Source organism: Dipodomys ordii, unplaced genomic scaffold (genome assembly GCF_000151885.1).
Source record: "Dipodomys ordii isolate 6190 unplaced genomic scaffold, Dord_2.0 Scaffold124, whole genome shotgun sequence".
Classification (NCBI taxonomy): Eukaryota; Metazoa; Chordata; class Mammalia; order Rodentia; family Heteromyidae; genus Dipodomys; species Dipodomys ordii.
In genome coordinates, this window is record NW_012267340.1 from 2,375,333 (window position 1) to 2,397,224 (window position 21,892).

General features: G+C 43.3%; 1 protein-coding gene across 1 annotated transcript in view; it reads right to left on the bottom strand.

The window, feature by feature from the left end:
- Positions 1–209, bottom strand: part of LOC105995961 (chromosome unknown open reading frame, human C3orf58) — a 23,356-nt gene extending 23,147 nt beyond the window's left edge. Inside the window, exon 1 of the mRNA XM_013029879.1 lies at positions 18–209. Coding sequence (XP_012885333.1) covers positions 18–209 — 192 coding nt within the window. The remainder of the gene's footprint in view (positions 1–17) is intronic.
- Positions 210–21,892: the final 21,683 nt, after the last annotated feature.

The window sequence follows — 21,892 nt, forward strand, 5'->3', positions numbered from 1 at the left end:
CGCTCGGCCCCGCCCACCAGAGCGGTGGCCACGCCCGACCCCAGCTCAGCCCCGCCCACCAGAGCGGTGGCCACGCCCGACCCCGGCACCGCCCCTCCTGGGTGAGGTGAGGAGGCCACGCCCCCTCCCAGCGGAGCGGGTGGCCACGCCCCCCTCCCCACGTCGCACAGCGCCTGGCTTTGGGGACCCGTTGCTGTGGCGGTAACCATGGAGACGCTGGCGGCCGCGCGCTACGCCCGCGCTGATTGGCTGGCCGGCCGCCAGCCCTTGGCAGGCGGCGCCGCGCCGCAGCGCTTTGTTTGGTCGCCGGGTGTTGTGGGGACGCAGGCCCCGGCGGGGCCCGGCGCTCCTCAGTATGACGAGGATGGGGATGAGGATGGAGACGATCATGACGACGATGATGACCGCGACGAGGATGGCAGGCCTTTCCCCGTGGGCGCGCGGCGGCCGCTCCTCGCTCGTCACTCCGTCCCCACGTCCCCCGTCCTCAGCGGACTCCGTCCCCACCGGTGGCCGCGTTTTAGTGTGGGCTGCTCAGGCATTTCAGCTGAGCTGTGAGCACCTCCGTGTCGTACCGGGCTCGCGCCCGCCGTCCCCGCGTCTGTGGGCTGTCCGTCTGTCTGTCCGCCTGTCAACAGGTGGGCCTGTCCTCGCGCCTACTGTCCTGAAATCCTGTGGGGGCTGTCTGTCTGTCTGCCTGTGAACAGGTGGGCCTGTCCTCGGGCCCGCCGTCCCCGCGTCCTGTGGGGCTGTCCGTCTGTCTGTCCGCCTGTCAACAGGTGGGCCTGTCCTCGCGCCTACTGTCCTGAAATCCTGTGGGGGCTGTCTGTCTGTCTGTCTGCCTGTCAACAGGTGGGCCTGTCCTCGGGCCCGCCGTCCCCGCGTCCTGTGGGGCTGTCCGTCTGTCTGTCTGCCTGTCAACAGGTGGGCCTGTCCTCGGGCCTACTGTGGTGAATGTCCTGTGGGTCTGTCTGTCTGTCCACCTGTGAACAGGTGGGCCTGTCCTCGGGTCCACTGTCCTGAACGTCCTGTGGGTCTGTCTTTCTGTCTGTCCGCCTGTGAACAGGTGGGCCTGTCCTCGGGTCCACTGTCCTGAACGTCCTGTGGGTCTGTCTGTCCACCTGTGACCAGGTGGGCCTGACCTCAGGGACAGAGCTGGTGAGCCTGATGATCATCCTTGGGGTTGTAAGAACTCAAACCTGGAAGTTGGGAGGGCATCCGCTGTATTCAAGGCGGAGAAGTGGGGTTTTGGTTGTTTTTTACACGCTGTTGTGTTGACTACAGATCCGTTTTATGGTTGGATCTTCAGAGCCTCAGCTGCAAGGACCCCGCACCCTCTGCAGCCTCCACCAGTTTGATTTCACGGGTTCTCCCACCCTTCCCCCCTCACACACACACAAGTGACACAACACGGAGTCACCAGCAGAAGCCCCCGGCTGGGGGGGGCGGGGGGGGGGGGGGGGCCTGGCAGTGATGGGTCCTGAGCTGTTACTGCTAAACCAGAGACTAGGCAAGCGGTTAGTAAGCTACACACATTATCTGCAAGGCTCACTAAATAGATCTGTTCGACTCATGCTATACAATCTGGGTAAAAACAACAAAAGGAAGACATAAAATGCACTATGTTTCACTAGAACCAGTGACTGGCATTCTTGCCTATAAACTGATGAAGCTATGAGAATTAGAGTACCTAGAACAGAAAAAAAAAAAGGCACTGCTTCTATGGATTGGAAAGGGTTGGAAAAGGCCTAGTAGAGTCATAGTCCGAAGTGAAAGTAAAAAGCCACCAGTCTGCACAAGTCGAATTTCAAAGAACATTGGTTTGCATGTACTTTGCATTTGTTTAAAGTGTGGTTACATTTTCCAGTCATTTAATCTAGTCATCAAGAATTTAACACAGTCTTCCAAAAGTAAAGTAAAATTTTAGCAGTGTTTGAGATAAAGTCAGAGATGTGAAAGAAAAAAAAGATGAGTGTTAATTTACATTCCTAACCTTTTAGCTTTTTAGCATTTAGCTAATGGATCATCAACTATTATCAAAGTTCTTGACCATTGTTTTAAATAATGGCAAATCATGTTTCTAGTATAATGATTACTACTTAAACACCACAATATTTGGACATAAATCATCTGTTTTTATAGTTGAATTTTTATATTGTACCATTTGGAGACACCTTTGGTGTTATAACTGAGAGGTGGGAAGTGGAAAAATAGGAAAAGACATAGGATGTTTATAAAAAAAAAACTACCAAAAAACTTCCCCCAAAAGAGTTAACTCACCCAAATGCCAATGAGATACCAAAAACTCTTGTGTATAGAAATCAGCATGGGTTGTAGTACATAAAAATATGTGTGTATATTTAAACATTGACTATTTATAGCCATAGTGTTCTAAGTAAGTTACTTTGGTAAGAAAAAAAATGACCATTACTACTATTACTAATATGCCACCAAGCAGATATCCTAATTTTGAATAATAAAAGTACTGATATTTCATTGTCTTGTATTTTACTGAAATGTGCTAAAAAATACATTTAATCTCATGAACATTTGGAACATGTTTTATTACCAAGTCATTGGAATTATTTTCTCATATTGATTCTGCTTCGTGTCTTGGCAGTGATGTCTTGGCCGTGGGTAAGAGAAGGCCACATAAAGCAACTCCTGTGTGCTAACGCTCCAGGAACGGTGGAGAAGCAGGGTTCCATTAGAACGTAGTAGAGAGGTAAACAGTTGAAGGAATAAACATTTTAGGATTAAATCTGCAATAATGCTAAAACCAAGATGATGACGCGTGATCATCACGATTCGTGTTTGCAGTGAAGAAATGAGTGTCAGCAACAAAACTGCACTGGCGCATTCTGGAATCTTCTGAAGATAGAACTGAGTTAAACGTATCCAAGTGTCACTGTGTGTGTGTGTGTGTGTGTGTGTGTGTGTGTGTGTGTGTGTTCCCTAACTTACCCATAAGTGTTACCCTTTGTGTGAGTACCAGTTTGGAGACTACTCTTACAAAAGCATCGTGATGGAGTTGCCTATAAACACTCAGAAATGCATTGATCACTTCTCTGCAGGCAGGAAGTCCGTGATCACCAGGGCGGATTTGATGTCTACTGCGAGCATGCTTCTGTCTCAGAGATGTGCACTTTCATTTATTTATTTCTGCTCTTCTAACAAAAGGATCGAGGGGCTCTGAGATCTCCGATCACCCCTGGAAAATCCCAGCTCTAGACACCATCATGGTGGGAATTAGGCTTCAACACAGGAGTTGCGGTGGCGTGCAAACATTCCAACCATGGGATCGTGTGCTCAGGTGGGAGAGACTGAGGAAGATAGAAGCATGATTCTTTGTCCTGGTCATCTTCTTCAGGGCCCTATTAGTCTGGTGAAACCGAATTTACCTGTTGAGACTGGTACTTGTCTATCAAAACATCACTAATGCATACACTACACATCCTCTCATTAAAAGACCTACGCAGTCACTTCCTGCAAAATGGTTGTGGAGGGTTTGTTCCCCTGTTCCTACCACCAGTGTCTAAAATTCAAACACTGGACTACATTAGCTGTAACTCTTCCACTAAGTCCTGGTCCTTATGGTTTACGTATGTTAGGACATGTACTGCAGAGATAGGATCTGTTGTCAAAGAATCTTCTAAACTATTTGATCCTTTGGTAGATTTTAACTCATATTTAAACCAATGGATCTCTATGTAAGGTATTTTCTGCCATCAAATATGGTTATAAAAAATAGAATGGACAAGCTCATACATACCACATCCATGGGTTTGCTTGAAGTAATCGAATCATGTCATTGACCGATCTGAATGGTTAGAATGCTGGACATTAGTTGAGATAAAACCATAAAATTATTAGACATTAGTTATATTGATTTAAATTAACACACAATGTTATATGGAATTTTTATATTGGCAAAGTTAATTCTAAGAAGTGCGCATCTTTTTTGCTCGTTAAAAATTTTAAACTTGCCAGGTTTTTTTTTTTCCTTCACCTTTTTTCAGCAGGGAAAAATAATACTGCAAAAATTACCATTTTAATGAAAGGTAGTTTGTCAATTTAATTAAACGTCTTAATGTCTGACATTTTTACTTTGTTTCAACTCAAGAATATACTAAGGCTCAAATAAGCATGGTTTACCACTCATTATTTCAACCGACACCGTGCTACCAAATAAAGTAGATATTTGAAATAATAACTCAAAAGCAATTACCAAGTGCTGTTCCAAAGACTGTACTTTGGTACAGGGCAGAAATGATCCCTGCATATCTTCCATTGACAATATGCGGGAAAACCATTGAATGAAGGAGCCCAAGGCATGACTCGCGTAGTAGAGGGCAAACAGAAAGCCATGAGTTCAAACCCCAGCATCAAAACAGAAGTTAAAGAAATGTATAAAGATTTTCTTAAAAGTGACACTCTTGCCTGAGACTAGCTCCATTTTAATGGTGCGGATGTGCCAGGGAAGAAGACTTGCGTCATGCTGGAAGTGTTACTATTGCTTCTGAGTCATCAATACAGATGTTCACACAGGACTTCCAAGATAAACTGTTATGCTGAAGTTGTTGGGGTTTTTTGTTTTTTTTTTTGTTGTTGGGGTTTTTTGGTTTTTTTGGTGTTTTTTTTTTACAATTTCAGCATAGTTTGTGCATAATACAACACATTCAAATAAAAAAATCTTTGGTTACTTGGTGCGGATACTAGACAGATACAAGGAAAACAAAATCCAGCAAAATCAGTACATCTGCTGACAATAAAACTACAGAAAGCCATAGGCAACATATATATATAAACTATTCAAAAAAACCCATAAATTGGAATTATAAAAAACTCAGATATAAGCTTTATAACCCAAAAAATAAGACATTTCAGAAACAAGTAAAGCAGAGGGAATATTAGATAAAAACAAGTCCTGTATGTTGACACATATTTATGCACACACACCACAAATACTACAAATAAATGCCTTATAAGACAGGAAGGAATTAAAAGGCAATAGCAACAAAAAGTGGAGAGGTAAAAATGTATTTGAGAGAAAATGGCAAATATTGAAGATAAGACTCATCATCCAAATATAGCACTCCCTGAAGAAAAAAGAAATGTAGGCAATGGAATAGTTAGAACTTGCGAAACTATCACAAAACATGCATTTAAAAGAGCAAGCTAGAACCTGAGAATATTAACTCAGAACAACTAAAACCAAGACAGATCCTAATAAAAACTGCCAGACTTTAAATAAAACCAAACTGCTCTGTGGGTACCTAGGGAAAATATGCACGTGTTTTAAGGCTGAATTTCCTTAAGCTCCTCAAGGAACAAAATGTGAACAAGACAGAGTCAAACTATTAGCATAATGGTGATAGTGTAAATATTGCTTTTCTAAGACATGGGATCATGTGAATGAGTTATTACGATCGATTCTAAATCTCATTTTCCAGACTTGAGAACCAAGAGCTACAGTGTAGAAATACAGTACAAAAGAAATTTAAAAGAGTTTGAATTTAAACCATCTCCACCAGGTACCCTAAACCCCAAACTTTACAGTAAGAATAGGACCTCGTTAACCCCCGAAATGGGGTGGGACCTACCGAAATGTCTCCTGTAATTTTTCCACTTTCTCTCTTGACAAGCTAAAAGCAAAGGATCCAAAAACACTATGCAGAGACTATAGAGGTTGGCTTGAACTAACTTGTTCCTTTCTAGCCATATCAGGATATCTTGTTGATGGCTTATATTTATTTCTCAGAGTGCGGCCTTTTTTTTAAGCACAGATAGCATCTTGAGGATTTTTTTTCCTGCCCTCTGGGATCTGCATCTTCTCAGATCCCTCTTTAATCTGTTGAAATCGTCCTGGGTAGAGCACGGTGAGCCATTTTCAATCAGCTACATTCTACGGTGTAGTTCTGAATCAATGCCTTTCTAATGTAATATTTTCAGACCAGACCAGCCATTTGATGAGAGTAATATCATCTAATCAGGTACCTTTGTCTGGATTTTTTCTTGTTTTGTGTATTATCTCTTGACAAAGGGTTTCTGCTTTTTAATAATAATGATAATAAAACAGCTAATCTCAGAATCCTCGTGATCTTTTAACTATAAACTTGCTGCTTACTCCTGCTTACTGGGTTTTGTGACTAAAAGTATCTCACATGTTACAATCTCCTGAAACCTCTTTTCAAATGGTTTAGTTAACCCAGATGATTGTCACGATTTTTTTTTTCCTCTTTAAGGTCTAAAGAAGCTGTGATAATGACATTTATAGATTTTTTTCACTGACTAGTGGTAATAACTAGTGATACAGTCTGGAGTTATATGAATATATTAAACTAGGCTTGAGCAGTAAAATAACACCATATCTTATATATCAAAGTTTCTGTGAACTGCTCTAAAATCACAACCTTAGCCAAATCACTGTTGACAAAATGATGGATGTTACACTCCCTTAAAAAGTTTCCTTATGGAATTACTTAAAATTATCCCTTTTCCCTTCCCCCACCTGTCAAGTATCTGTCTGTCTTGGCACAAATCAAAATATCGCTTTAGGAGTCTGGGCATGCACGCGCGCACACGCGCACACGCACACACACACACACAACACGCCTTCATCTTTTAGGCCTTGGGCACTGGTAAAGTTTGAAAGAACATCATTGGATGTCAATTTGTCAGTCATTCTTAAAACATAGACTCACGTTCCCCAGATCTAAGGATTTAATTATATATATATAGAGAGAGAGAGAGAGAGAGAGAGAGAGAGAGAGAGAGAGAGAATGCTTTTTTTAACTTATGAAATACTGTCACATAAAGTCCTTTGAAGCGGATTTTTCACATTTTTACAAATAAGGAAACAAATTCAGGGTACTTAAATGATTTGTCTTTAGTCAAGTAATTTAACGACCAACTTTCAATCCAGTTCTGGGTTTTTTTTTTCTATTACTACAGCATCATGATAACCTTACAAACTATAGGTCCTCTTGTGACTCGTTTGACAGAATGTGTTTGATTCATATTTTCTCTCGAAGCATTCACAATGTGTGAACCTCATTCTGAGAATCACCACCTTAGTTTGAAAGACTTTTTATTCATTTACTTATTCAGATACTTCCATTGTTTGAAACTAAGACATATGCTGAATCAGTATGGAGGGGGGAAGTAGTTATAGTTTAAAACTATTTTTTATTCTCAGGAATAGTCTTAAAAAACACCTCACATATTATCAAATAAAAGTTCACAGTTGCTCCATTCACCCATCCAAGGGCATGAAAGAGAAGACGTGGCCGTTACACGCTTTCTCTCTAGTGAAGGGCTGTGATTCACAGGGGCCTACATCGTCTAGAAGCCTACAGTCCTGTTGTGAAACTTGGGGAAAAAGTGAACCTCCATTTACGGCTCATGATCCGCATGCATCTGCAGCCCCGATTGCTGCTTAGAGTTCCAAGTACACACATCCTCCACACATCTACCTACGAGCGGAGCATGAGGTACCTCAAACTTGCTACAGCCCCCCCCCAGAACGCTTACGTGAGCTCCTTATCCTCATCTTAGTAGTATCCTCATCTTTCTAAACAAAAATCCTGGTGTATGTATTTGGAGAGTCTGTTTTGAGTCCGGTTACATCTTGGAGCCTGGACGGCTACAACTCTGGGCCGAGTCGCCATCCTGTCTCACCCCAAGTGTTCACGTCCACCTGCTTCCCCCGCAGCCAGCATTCTGCCAGCTCCTCCACACCGAAGCCAGAGGAAAACTTTCTAATGATGGATTGTATTCTCGCCACGCCTGAGCCCCAGTACCGGACCGTGTCCTAAGGCCTACTGATAAGGCCCAGCCCCTTCCCCGAGCCGCAGCCGCACCCTTGCTTCTGGCTTTCTGGAGGAACACGGGGAGCTTACCCGGCTGCAGCCTCAAGCCTGCCTTTTAGCCTTTCTTGGGAACACTTTGCCTGATTTCCTTTTCCGTCACCTCTCCCAGGGATCTGCTTTGCTGCCACCTGCTGCACCCCCTTTGATTGCTCTCTCTGAGATGCATGGTGTCTCCCTACTCCATTCATGTTCACCCTTGGGCTTATTTTCTTGGTAGTAAGGAAGCATTCCTTTCTTTGTTCCCCTGTGGACCGTTCCTTCTAGGGGGACAGAGCCTTTGTCTTGGTGTAGCTTCACACACACACACACACACACACACACACACACACACACACACACACACACACACCAGGGCTTGGCATCCTTCCCAGCCTGGAGACAGAAATGAACATTTTTTTTTTTCTGGAGTGGATGGAAGAATGCGCTTGTTTAAATATGCGTTCTAAAATGGAGGCAACGAGTTTTAATTTTAATATGGGTAATACTAGCTTAATGAATAGCTATTCTGCTCTGGAAAAATTTCAGTCAGCTATCATTGAAGCCAATTTTTTTTTTTTAATCTGCTGAAATAGGCAACGATGAACTACCACCCTGGTGGCAGGCACCTGTACTGCAAACACATAAGGCCTAGGGAAGAAGAAATCGGCTGTATCTGTAGCAGTGGTTTTCAGCTTTGACCCCTTGTAAAAATCACGCGACTCCAATATTTTAATTTCCCAGCTAATTATAATCATCAACCAAGACTGGATATCACTAAGCCATGAAATAGGCTTCTTGTTTGTTTGTTTACAAAACTATTCCCAATGCCAACAATGTTGTAGAAAGTATTCAAATACCAATTAAATAAGTAAATGAGCGAATTTGTGGATGTAAAAAGAGTACGATAGCTGATTGAACTCATGAAGACTACTTGAAAAAACATTCAAAGAGTTTAGATCACTGCTAAGATGGCCGGATTTAGCAAGATACCCACTTCAGTTTAAAATTTAGGTAAACAGGTTTTAGAAACACATGTCTCAGATATTGCACGGGACATAAATATACTGAAAATCTATTTATTATTATTAAGGGCCGGTGTGAGTTCCAGATCCTCCCTTCCCAAGTGTCGGCAGATACCTCTGAACCACCAGGCGGTGGGATCGTGTGTTCGGTCATTCTTCTGTGAGTGTGTGACTCAAGAATCAAAGGTAGCCCATTATGAGTGCAGAAAGAAAGACGGGATAAACACGAAGAATAGAAAAGGCTGGATGTCCGCTTCACGTGTCCCCAGCCAGACTGTTAAGTCTAGAATGGCTTCTCCGCCTCCTGCATAAGTTGCAAGGAGGCTTGTTCAAATAATAACGCGTTCCTGCATACCCAGTGCATCCCCGACCCTAAACCGCAGGGCTGCTAGAATCTGGCCTCCAGTCATGCTTGAGAGGAAGGACCGGCGTCTAGCCTCCCACGTGGAAGCATTTCCAATCCACCACCCAGGTCCTGGCTCCCTTGTCATGTTCTCTTTTTACAGTCAGGTATTGACTTCACCGGTTCCAATCCCACTACGATTATGTCACCATCCTTGCTTCACTCATAGTCTCAGTGTAGTTTGATTTACTGATGCTCCCTGTCTCAGGTAACCTTCAGTAAACTAATGTTAAATATCAGGGGGAAGAAAGTTTGCGGGGTCATAAACATGACCTCTAGGGATGAGCTTCGTTGTTCTCTGCCGTGCGGCGGATTCTTAACGCAATGCTTGACGGAGCGGACATGCTCCATAACTATGTTTGAATGAATAATTAATACGAATGGGAAGGGAAGGACTCTATGCATTATTTAAACCTTGGAATGTCATGGAAACAGATCCAACTCACAAATAAGTGGAGGAGATCTTGCCCAGACCTGTTTTGGGGTGTTTTAATTTTTTTTTTTTTTTTTGCAGGGAGGAGGCAGTAGACTTGGTGATTAGGATTGCCTCACGCTAATTTTTTTTTTCACTGCAAAACAAAGAAAAATTGTTATCTATAAACTGGGGTTGGTAGTGGATGTCTGTAATGTAATCACGTGAGAGGTGAAGTAAAGCAAATGTGAATTTAAGACTAGCCTGGGCTGCGTGGTTTCAAAAGTAATTCAGCACCGGGGATGAAGCTCAGTATTAAAGAGCGCTCACCTCGGTTACCTAGCTTGCCTAGTATGAACAAGGTCTTCAGTTGGATTCCCTGTGGCCTCCCCTCCCTCCCCCAATAGTTAAGGGATCTCCCCCGATTCCATGTGGACTTAGCAATGAAGAAACGAGGGGAAATCTTACTTTGGGACCCGAAGAAAACACATGAGGAACTCCTTGGTAGGAATACTTGCAGAAAGCTGTCTTCTATTAATCCGCCAATGTTCAAAGCCTCAACCTTCAAGACTGAATGCAATTTTAACCATGCCATTTTACACACATAAAAACACCTCGAGGTGTGGGAAGCTAAGAAAATCTGTGTGCTTCTTTGGCATATAAACCTGAAGATCAGAACCCAGGGTCAAAACCACGTAGATAAGCAAAGACAGTGGCAAGTCAGTAACCTTCCAACGGACTGAATCCACAGGTCTAAACAAACACTAAGCTAAAACTATGGAGGTTGCTCCATCAAGGGCCATCTACTTAGCCATCTACTTAGTCTAAAGTTTAGTGGGCTCATGCATGCATGCATGCATTTGAAATCAAGACCATTTGGATGCATGTCAACAAAGAACCTTTTAATGTTGTCCAACTCGGGCTCCTCTACTTTGCTGATTTCAATGAGTTTGGGTCCTTCTTGCTTCCTGTGACAGAGGTGTGTTAAGGTGAGCTAAGTCAATGACTTCTGATAGAGTTGAGGCCAAGACGAGCTAGACTTGCTAAGGTGACGATGATGATGGTGATGACGATGATATAATAGAGCAAAGGAGTCAGAATCCCACCCGTCAGGTTCTGGGAACAATGCTTCTGTACCAGGCCTTCCATTGATCTTGGTGTGTGTGAGCAAGTTGGCATTCAGTGCCAGAATCATCCAGCTCAGAATCATTTTAGGAAAAAATAATAATAAAAGAACCTAGCTCAGTCTTCTTATTCACAAATAAGGGCAAAGCCAAGTCTGAGACATTGTCCGCGGTTAAAAGCTTGTCCCGAATCCAGAATGGAACAGATCCACGACCCTCCAGCCGTCCTCCATTGAGGAGCTGAGTTTGGTTATCTCTTCTCTAGTCTGTCTTCCCTGAAAAGGGAAATGTTTTTTTTTTAAAAACACAAAGCACAAAGTCAATCTTAAAGAACAGCGTGGACATTCATTCCACAGCACGCTTCACATAGCAGAGTTCCCTACAGCTCCATGAACGATTTCCCCCCAATTTCTTCTTACCAGTGCAGCTCTTACAAAATGACTCTCGCCCACCCTCCCACCGTGTTCCAGTTCTCAGTCGGAGCCCGGTCCCTTTCTGAATCTGCCTTCTGATCTCCTCTCCCTTGTGGAGAGCCCCCGAGGTTCTAGAGAATAAATCCTTTTGCCTTCGAACAGTCGTAGAAACTAAAACTGCCTTACAAAGACTGCCTTGGAAATGATGCATCCTTTTCTAATTTGAAAACAAGCCAATCTCGAGGGGGCTGTTTCTCATTTTAGCACAATCAGAAATCCTTTAAAATGCAGAAATAACATGCTTTCGCCACTGGGTTCGATAAGAAACTCTGCTATCCCAGGAAGAGAGAGAAGGATTTTGAACTTGTGACGGAACATGTATCTTGACTTTGATCCCCAGGGCTCAAGAAATGGAATTTATTTTCTAAAAATTTAAATATTGAGAGGCTTAACTTTGCAACAGTGGCTCATGCTGCTAATCCTATCTAGTTAGGAGACTGAAATCTGAGGATCTTGGTTCAAAGCCAGCCCAGGCAGGAAAGCCCAGGAGACTCTTCATCTCCAATTAACTACCAAAAAAAAAAAAAAAAGCCAGACGTGGATCTGTGGCTCAGTTGGTAGCGCACACTAGGCTTGAGCAAAAAAATAAATAAATAAAAGCTCAAAACCAGCACCCAGGCCCTGAGTTCAAGCCCCAGAACCGACACACAAAAAACGCTAATAAAAAGGGAAAGACTTCAACAAAAATTTCCAGGGCTCTTAAAAAATATTTCTTAATGAAGGATGTCTTTCAAGTGCTATTTACTTTTGATGTGATCAATCCAAAGCTGGGGGAAAATTTCTCCTTAAATCTCAGCCTTTCACTAGGTTAGCATATTTTGCTTTTATCCTAAGGAAAATCACTTGGCGAGACTTGACCCAATTTCTTAATTTCCTGGTGATATGATACTAAAGCAAATTATTTTGGTTCTTTGAGCTTCCGTTTTATTATGCATAACACGGGGTTAATATTTGTCCTGTGGTAAAATATAAATAATTAGCCATCTGACATTTTCCATCGACCCCCTTATTCTGTCATATAAAATGGCTCCCTGTTTGCATGCGACCTGCATGTATCTTCCAAGGTTACTGATCTCTAGATTATTGATAATACCACATACAATGCAATGCTGTCTGGACAGTTACCATACTCCATTAGTTAGCAGATAATGACACACAAAAAGGTCCACATATTTCTAGAACAGACTTTTTGGATACTATATTTCTCTCCCTGCTAGGTGGACTCTGTGGCTACACTAGCACCAACTATAAAACACATGTGTGAAATAAGAAAAAAAAAAAACGGAACCAACCATAGTTCTCTCTAGGGAGAAATAAGAAGAATTACCTTTAAACGGGAATGCAAAATAAACCTCTGAGGGGTCTTTTTCCTCAAAATTATCTTATTTGGAGGAATAAAACATGCCTCAAGATCATGTCCTCACAGGGGGCACAGGGCAAAAAAAAAGAGAGAGCAACCTTAAACCCAAACCTCATGTGTTAAGACATTTTTTTCCCAGTAGTTTCATGTTGGAAAACAAAACCCTCTCCTTGGGAGAGATTTGGAGAAGATTCCTAAAACATCTTCCACCGATGTTAATTTTAGCTGTCTGTGAAGGCCACCAAGAGACTGGTTACAAAACAGGAGACAAAGAAATTTGAACCAGCTGCTGGGACTGTCCACAGGACAATCTCTCAGGGGCAAACGGAGATCACCGTTGTAAATGAGGCTTAAAGATCACCTTAAAAGTCAATCAATTGTGTGTGTGTGTGTGTGTGTGTGTGCGCGCGCGTGCGTGATGAAGGCTATATATAACAAAGGTTTGTTATGTCATGAGACAAAAATTGCTATTTTAAAAAGCCTGGTTGGATTAAAAATGTGGTACTTCAGACTTGTGAGAAAGAAATGCACTCAGTGTGCTTTGGAAAAACTCTGCTGGGAGACTCAACAATGGCTCTATTGATGGCAAAAACACCCGTGTCAAATGCGAAGAATTTTCATCAACTGTGAAAATAGGAAAAGTATATGTATGACTCCTATCTGATCTATGCCTCCAACCCTAATTGTGTGATTAAATTAGCCAACTGAATCCTGTTATAACCCGCTTGTTCATTTCATCCATCACAACCCTATACATACTTAAGCGGACCAGAAAACCAACTTAAAGGAGATCTTCTTCTTTTGGAAAAATACATTTTGGGATCCTTCATGTGACATCTTCATGAAAAGCCTCTTAATCGTATGGCTCTGGAGATGAGAGAGAAGCTCGTTTCTCAGAGATAGACAGAAGAAAGAAGAGAGAGGGAGAGGAGGAGGCTAGAATCCGGGGATTCTGCCCGTGTGCTTCTTCCCGATCACGTACCCCCGTGAACTGTTCTGTGCCTTCCCGTGCTTTATGTGAGCCAAGTTTCTAGAAGAGGGGTGGTGTTTCGCATCTGTGTGGACACGGAAGCGAAGGCCGGACTCTGGACACCAAAATGATCTTCATGTGTAGGATACCCTCATCCTCCCTCCTTGTACTTGTAAGAAACCAAATCGTACAGAGCTCGGGTCAGCCTCTCCCAGGCCTGAATGACTCCCGGGGAGCCGAAACATGGGGTCCCCTGGTAAACCAACAGCCCTGTCCTTCTGTGCAATAATTACCTAGGCTGGATGCAAGTACAGCGGAGTCGTTTGTGTCTAATTCTACCATTAAAAAAAAATACATCCAAGGCCTTCCTGTGTGTTTCCATCTCCGGTTCATTTTCTCTGTCTCCTTTGCACTGTATTCTCAACACGAGGACTGTTTGAGGTACCAGCCGTTAATTTGGAAATGAGTACTTTATGAAATTAGGTTAGAGTGTTACATTTGTATTGGAGACAGACTTGTCCCTGGGCTAACAATGGGTTCAGATCTTCCTTTGCCAGAGACGCACACTCATTTTATAATGATCGCCCTTATTTGACAAAGGGCCATGTCAGACATCTTTAGAATTAGATGTTTTACCCGAGAGGTTTCTCCAGACATAAAAATAAAATATAGAACATATCTGACTCATAGAGTCTCGGTAGGTGAAGGCTCCTAGGCTGTTAGGGAAAATTACTATGTGACCTCAATGGGAAAAACATGAGAGCTAAATATCACAATGTCTTAAAAATCAATGTGAGAAATTAGAACATTTTGTGATTTTCTTCTAAAATAACCACTATATCCCTTTCTGGTTTTCATAACAATGAAAAGCCTTCATCATTTTCAGTAAATGACAGTGAGGGTTTTTTTTTTAAATGAGTTTTAGGTAAGAAAGTGAATTATATGAATTATGATGGAATTGTCAGATTCATCTTCTCTAATCCATTTAACATCAACGTGAATCTGTTTTGCAAACAGCTGACTATAGTCAGCTGACAGCCGACTATTGGGTAGAGTGGGGATTGATTTTTCAGGAGGTTTCAGATTGGGGAATAAGGAGGCGAAATACCACTTCCTTAGCCACTGAAGTTCTTACTGGGAGCCTTCCGTCTCTCCTTCTCTTGGCTCTATTCTCGTAAAACTCACAGTGGTTATTTTCTAAAAAAAGAATCTGAGGCCTAAGTGCTGACATGTAATTACAGTGGTATTATCATGCTTCTTGGTATAATCCACTATAATCAAAGTTGTGTACGCTCTGATTACATGTCCAATTGTTCTTCCAGCTTTGAACCCGTGGTTAGGGATATTTCTTAAGAGCCAGTATTTTTCCTCTCTCGCCGGTCCTTCATGAAATCTGCTCTAGGGTGGAACACAAAATCTTGAAAACTTTCTCCTCCAAACACACGCCATCTTCTAGACAGAGATATTTCACGCGGAGTATTTTCTTTTAGAATTCCGTCTCCAGCACCCCGATTTCCACAAGAGAGAAAAAATAAAAAGACAAGAAATCTGAAAGCATCGGCGAGAGAAGTACCATACAATGAACGTTAAGAAGAAAAACAAACACCCACCACTTGCCTCCAGCCAGCCCGGGGCTGGTGTCAGTCTGCTCAAGTCAGGGTGGCACCAAGGGCCCCCCGGAAGAACTATGCTACCCACTGAACTTCCAGATTTCAGTGGTAGCTCTGCAGACCCTCTTGATACTACGTTCTCTGCTGTTGCCTTCCATGCGTGTTCTTGAATAAGGCGGTCAGCCTGGGCTCACTCTCACTCTCCCTTTGATGCTGGCTAGTAAGTAAAATTATGTCTCCCTTCAAAATATTTCCTCTCCTACTTTCTTCCCTGTTGGACAAAAAGAAAAAAAAAATCATGATTTCAGACACAGACGATGTGTCATCGCTAGCTGGGCTCCCTGTGGCTAGTTTTCCAGAAAGTCCCTTAATGAAGTTCCACAGCGTGGTGGCCTACCCTACGTAAATGTATTCCCTCCAATCCTAGAGGCTGTGATCAAGATTCTGTGTCTTCTCCCGCCCGATTCTCTCCAACTGCATGGACACCGCGCACTAGCACCGCAACACAGGTAGATAGAAAGATGATTTTCTGAAAACAATACACGTTCCTTTACAGGGCTTTCTACAAGCACTTATAGTTTACGTGGAGAGCAAAGGCCTCTATAACTTCCAAAATGAAAGTTATAATCAAATTCAACTGTTAAGAAAATGAAAGAAGAGCACAAATAAAGGAAGACTGGTTTGCTTTGGGGGAGAGTTGGATGTTTGGTTTTTTTTTTCCCTATTCGTTTAACACACTAATTGTAGAATGAAGCAATTCAAATCGTGTTCTCTGATCGCCTTTGGTGTGCGTTTTAAGAGTTGAAGAAAGAACAAAGCAGAAAAGGCAAACCTGTTGCTGTAACAGGTTTCATTTTTTTCTTCTTCTTTCTTTTATAACCGAATCTATCTGGAGTGGGTCCTCATAGGAGTAGAACCTTCCTCGTGAAGGATGAAATGAGACTGAGAAATTATCCACAGTGATCCCACCCTGCTTTCTTTTTAACTCCGTGATGAGACCGGTGCCCAGCTAAAGGGAATTTGAGCATTAGCGTGTGGGTTACCTACAGGCTCTCCTTGGAGAATTTGGTGATCTTTGGTGTCCCTTCAAAGTAAGTATTTTACCAGAGCATTTCTGATTGCCCTATCCCGTGGACCACTGTACTGAAAAGCTGAGAAATACAGCTTATTACCTGTAATATTAGGTTGACACTATCAGGTTGTATCTGGCATGCTCCCAGACGCTGAGAACCAATCAACGCCTGGAAATAGTCACCATCTATCCCCCAAATTATCCTGAGAACGAGAAAGCTGGTCGAGGAAGGCAGGCCTCTTGATTCTCCACCCAGTCCTGCTCTTTCCACGCCACTGCTCCGTTTGCTTGTTTCTAGAGATACTTCACGAGTCTCGTTGCCTCTTCTACCAAGTAGGCCGGCATCTGAACCCGACCTATGGTGAACGCAGGAGGCAGGCCCCATCGCTTACTGGGGTGTGTCCCAGGAACCCTCCCTTGCCCTGGTACCTTCTTGCTTGTCCCCCTACCCTGCTATCCAGGGGCCAGGTTGTGGTCTGCTCTTCTCCCACATCCCCTCCCTAGCAAGCAGGGCTGGGACCTCTAAAAACCACCAGCCGTAATAAACCTCTCTTCTTCTAAGCTGCTTCCCTCCATGTGCATTGGACACCGCCACGCAAAAGCTGAACGCAGGGGCTCGCTCTCCCCGCGCCCCTAAAATCCCCATTCCCCGAGATATTCGGGGATCCTCCTGTTTCCAGGGAGAAGCTCAGTACGACGGACGCACGGATTTTCAAAGAGAAGGCAGTCCTTTGAAGAACATTTTATTGATGTGATTTTCGCCCCCCTCACCCTGAAGGAACATGAAAGGCTGGCTCTGAGAAGCCCAGGTATGAGACAGAATCATTTATACTTTGAGATTCCCAGGCACCAAAGTCAAACATCACAACCCTCGGCGGCAGCGCATTCATATTTGGTGTCTATTAGTGATGCGTGCATGTACAAGTCCCCCCATTAATGTTGGCTCTCGATTGCCGCAATGTCTAATCTGTTACTCATCAAGCGAGTCAAATATTATAAAATACAGCAACACGTCGGACTCCTCTGAGTCACGGCTTTCCTGCTGGCTCGCTTGTTCATTTTTTTTTCTTTCTCTAAGCACATGTAGGAACACACACACACACACACACACACACACACACACACACATACACATACCCCTTCTCAACAATAATGCTGCAGAGCAGTTTGCAAGGCAAAATTTTGGATTTTCCAGGTTTAAAGTTTTCTTAAATCATTAAGTCTGGTCTGAAATGACTTAAAAAAACAAACATCTTATTTGCTTCTTCTTTTTTTTTTTTTTTTGGTAGTTTCAGGCTGTGGTATCCGTTGGAACTTTTCCATCATCAGAGAAATATTAGAAAGTGACCTTGGTTGCAAATTACAACTCAAAATCTCAGTGTTTCCCCCTCCCTCATTTATTGGTTTTTAATGTCATGTTTGTAGTCACTGTTGAAGAGAACAGATGTGACTTCCTTAATTCAGTGTCTGACATCTGATAGGAAGCCATGACTTAGTATTAATACTAATGAAGACATAGAGGCTCATGTCTATAACAGTAAGGAAAAAAACAGACTGATTTTTAGAGTACAATTGGGATCATTATAGTACCTGGCAAGTGTTTTTTCATATCAATCTATAAGCAACATCTTTTTTTTTTTAACTCTCTAAGAATCTTCAAACAATTCTTGGATGTTTACATCGCACTGCACATGATTTTCTGGAAAATCGTGCCCCAATTATGTAGCAAACCGACAGGATTTGGGGTTTTTTTGGCACCGTAACAGTGCCTCACATTTGCTCGAATACATTGTTCTCTTGATTGACACGTTTGGTGGAAGCAAGTCTAGAAGCCAGCGTGGGTGAGCCGATGATGCATGAACTCTTCATTAGCAAAATCCTGTGTTTCTACGTCTTTTACAGATTTTCTTCTTCCCTTCTGACGGTGCACGGCTAGTGATTGACCTCATCTCGCATTCTGTGTACACGGAACACGCACCACTAGGAAAGTCTCGTCACGTTAGTCCTGAGCACGCTTTGATGCGCTGGCCGCTTCTACCGTGTGAGTTCTGACAATGGAGAGGCGGCTCGAAGGGCTTGAGCTGCCTGTCTTTACAATCTAGGGGAGGTGGTTGCAACAAAACAAAAGAAAAACTGTACCCAGCTTTTCCATGACTGAGCCGTACTATCTGCAAAGGCAAAGCTCCTTTAGTTGATATTGTCTTGAGCCCAAGAGCAATCGTGTCGAATACGGCAGCTGAGTGCCGTCACCTTTTCCTTCCAGCTCATCCAGCATTCAAAGACAAACCGCTGGGCCTCGGGCATTAATGATAACCCGCCATTCTCTTCTTTGGATATATTTTCTAGAGACTAACGTCTTTAACATCAAAAGCACTTAACAAGTGCTAGAAATGCTACCTAGTGTTGGGATTTATATGTCAGCTTGTGCTACAGTCACAGCCTGAAGAATGTCTGAACAAAGAGAAATTACTTTTTTTTTTTACAGTTGTAGAGACTGAGAAGACCAAGATTAGGTCTGATTTGGTCTGTAGAGACATTTCCCCCCTGTCTTCTGTCCGCTGACTCTCTTCTTATAAAGCCAGCAGCCCTATGAGAATGGGACCCGACTCTGAACTCATCTCATTTTCACATTTGGGGAGGGGGGGGTACCAAGCCTTGAACTCAGGGCCTTGGGCTCTGACTCAGTTTACTTGCTCATTGCTGATGCTCTACCCCTTGAGCCATACCTCCGGTCTGGCATCGTGCTAGTGCGTTGTAGATGGAGCCTTGAGGATTTTGCTGCCCTGGCTGGCTTCGAACCGCGATTCTCCAGGTCTCAGGCTCTTGAGTAGCTAGGCCTAGGGAAGTGAGACTCCGGGGCCTGGCTCACTTTTAAAAGCCCTGTCTCCAAGAAAGAAAACTCAGCAGAACTGTGGGTTAGAGCTTCACCACGTGAGTTTGGGCAAGACGCCCTTCAGCCCGCAGCAGCTCAGCTGTATTTTTAGTATCGAAAATTAAACAGCGAGAGAAAAAAAAAAGCACAGGGAAAGGTATAATAAAGACGGGGTGTGAGGAATGAGCGTTAAGATCTTCGTTTCTTTCACCCCAGAAGAATGGGGGTCGTCCTTAGGTTTGCGGACTCTGTGTTTAGCGTTGTGCACAAATATGCAATGAGAAGCATCTCCCAGCAGGCCGTCTGACAGGAAGGTGTGAAATCCCACCCTGTTCACGAGTGTGCCTGGAACCATCCGCTAACTGGCATTGTTATAGCAACAGGAGCGCCAACGGGAGCTGTCATGGTCATGGTAATCATGAAGTGTCACTATGGTAACAGAAACCTCCAGAAAGTCAATGGGGGGGGGATCTCTGACTGTCAACTGCAATCAAAGAGGTTTACAAGAGGAAAACAAGGTGGCGGCTGAGATGAACATGAGGTTGGAGCAGGGGCCAGAGCAAAGAGAAACGAATAGACAAAACCTTACCAAATCAGAGAGAGAGAGGAAACAATACACAGAGCAAGGACAGAGATGTGTCTTGCATGGGAAAGAGGCACACCAGCAGGAACACATCGCTACATGGTGGACACACACACACACGCACACGCACACACACACGCACACGCACACACACACACGCACACACACACGCACACGCACACACACACACACACACACACACACGCGCACACACCCCAGATGAAACTGATTGCCATCGTCCACAGTTAAGAGGATGTGTAGCTCAGATGTTGGATACGTGTGAGATCTCGGAACTAGCTACTGGCCAGCACGTTAATATTAGTATTGAAGAAATACTGAGAATGAGGCCACAAGTGGGAACAGCAGAGCAAACCAATTTGCAGAGTGTTTGGCGTAACATCCCGCTGACAAGGAATTCTTGTAATATTGAGCGTTTGACTATGTATCTCCCTTTATTGGACGCTCTGATTACTTCAGACAGAGGGCATGTTGCCATTTGGTCCATTACAAATATATATTTCCTTCATTAAAGAATCTTAATGGATTTCTTTTTCCGTGAGAGAATTAAGGTAATTGCGGCAGTACTATTACCGAGTAAGTGGCACGGGCATTTGGAATGAAACGTTTTCACTTAGTTTTTTTTGTTGTTGTTTTTATGATCGGTCAGGATTGTAGTTTTATGGCCCAATATTAATTTGGTGTGAAGGGAAATATATACTTTATTTAAAAGTGTGACTAAAATGTTGATACTTTCTTTTTTATAGAAGGAATGATTCTCAGACATGAGTGACTAGCGAATGAAAACAGAGCCAGAAAAGACAGAATAGGTTCAATAGGTTCAGTTAAAGAAATGAAGCAAAAGCAAAGAAGAGAGAGAGAGAGAGAGAGAGAGAGAGAGAGAGAGAGAAGCTCAAAAATCAAACCAGAAGCCTGGATGTGTTAAAGAAATATGGTTCCAGGCATTCGAGTAGGACTTAAAAAACAACACTTAACAGATATTTCTGTCACGTTTTAGGAGCCATGTGCTAACATGGTAAGAGTAGTTTGTGGGCCACTTTCCATTCTGCTGGCTAGGCTGGTGCTTTACCCTGTGAGCCACCTCCTCATGGGAAGCAATTACTGGGTAATCTTCATTATGACTGGACCTGGGTGCTGTCCCTGACCTTCTTTTACTCAAGGCTAATGTTCTCTACTTCTTGAGCCACAGAGTCACATCCTGCTTTTTCTTAATTAAAGTCTCACAGACTTTCCTGTCCAGGCTGGCTTTGAGCCGCGATCCTCAGATCTCAGCCTCCTGAGTAGCTAGGATTGCAGGCGTGAGCCACTGGCGCCCGGCAGTGATCATATTTTTGTAATAAGCTTTTTTGAAGTATGATGTATAGCAAATTTGAAAATGCATCAATTATAAATATGCCACATGGTAAGTTATGACATTAAGAGTATGTTTAAAGATTTCTTAGATTGTGATACATTATCTACTTTTTACAACTTTCTTGTTGTTGTTTTCCTTTTAATGGTTTTTTTGAGACTGGTCTCCATCTGTAGCCCAGGATGGCTTTGAACTCTTAACTTTCTGCTTCAGCCTCCTGAGTACCAGGATGAAAGCTATGTACCACTATAGTTGGATGGTAGAAGAAACAAGTTTCTACTTATTTTGAAGTCGTGTCTTTTTACACGGTCGGATGGGTGAATGCAATGAACGCATTGAAGAGCAACTGCTGGGAATTCTTTGTATCGTGTGCACAGAGAGACCCCTGGTGGAAGAAACGGTCTTATATTCAGCAGATGATCTCAACCCACAGAGACAAGGTGTACGGCAAAGGAAGCAGCCAGCATGGGGACTTAAGAGAAACCTTCTGAATGCATTTCCATCTCAAGATACCGGGATTTGTGCACTCCACCTGAAAAACCCATTCGCATAGCAGGGAAGGGTTTGGCGTTGCCCTGGATTTTAACTTTTCTGCTTATTTTCTCTTAGTCTCCAAGCTTGAGTAACAAAAGGGTATTATCTCTTACCTGCATCCTTCCTTCCTTCCTTCCTTCCTTCCTTTCCCTTCCTTCCTTCCTTTCCTTTCTTTGCCTTCCTTCCTTCCTTCCCTCCCTCTCTCCCTCCCTCCCTCCCTCCCTCCCTTCCTTCCTTC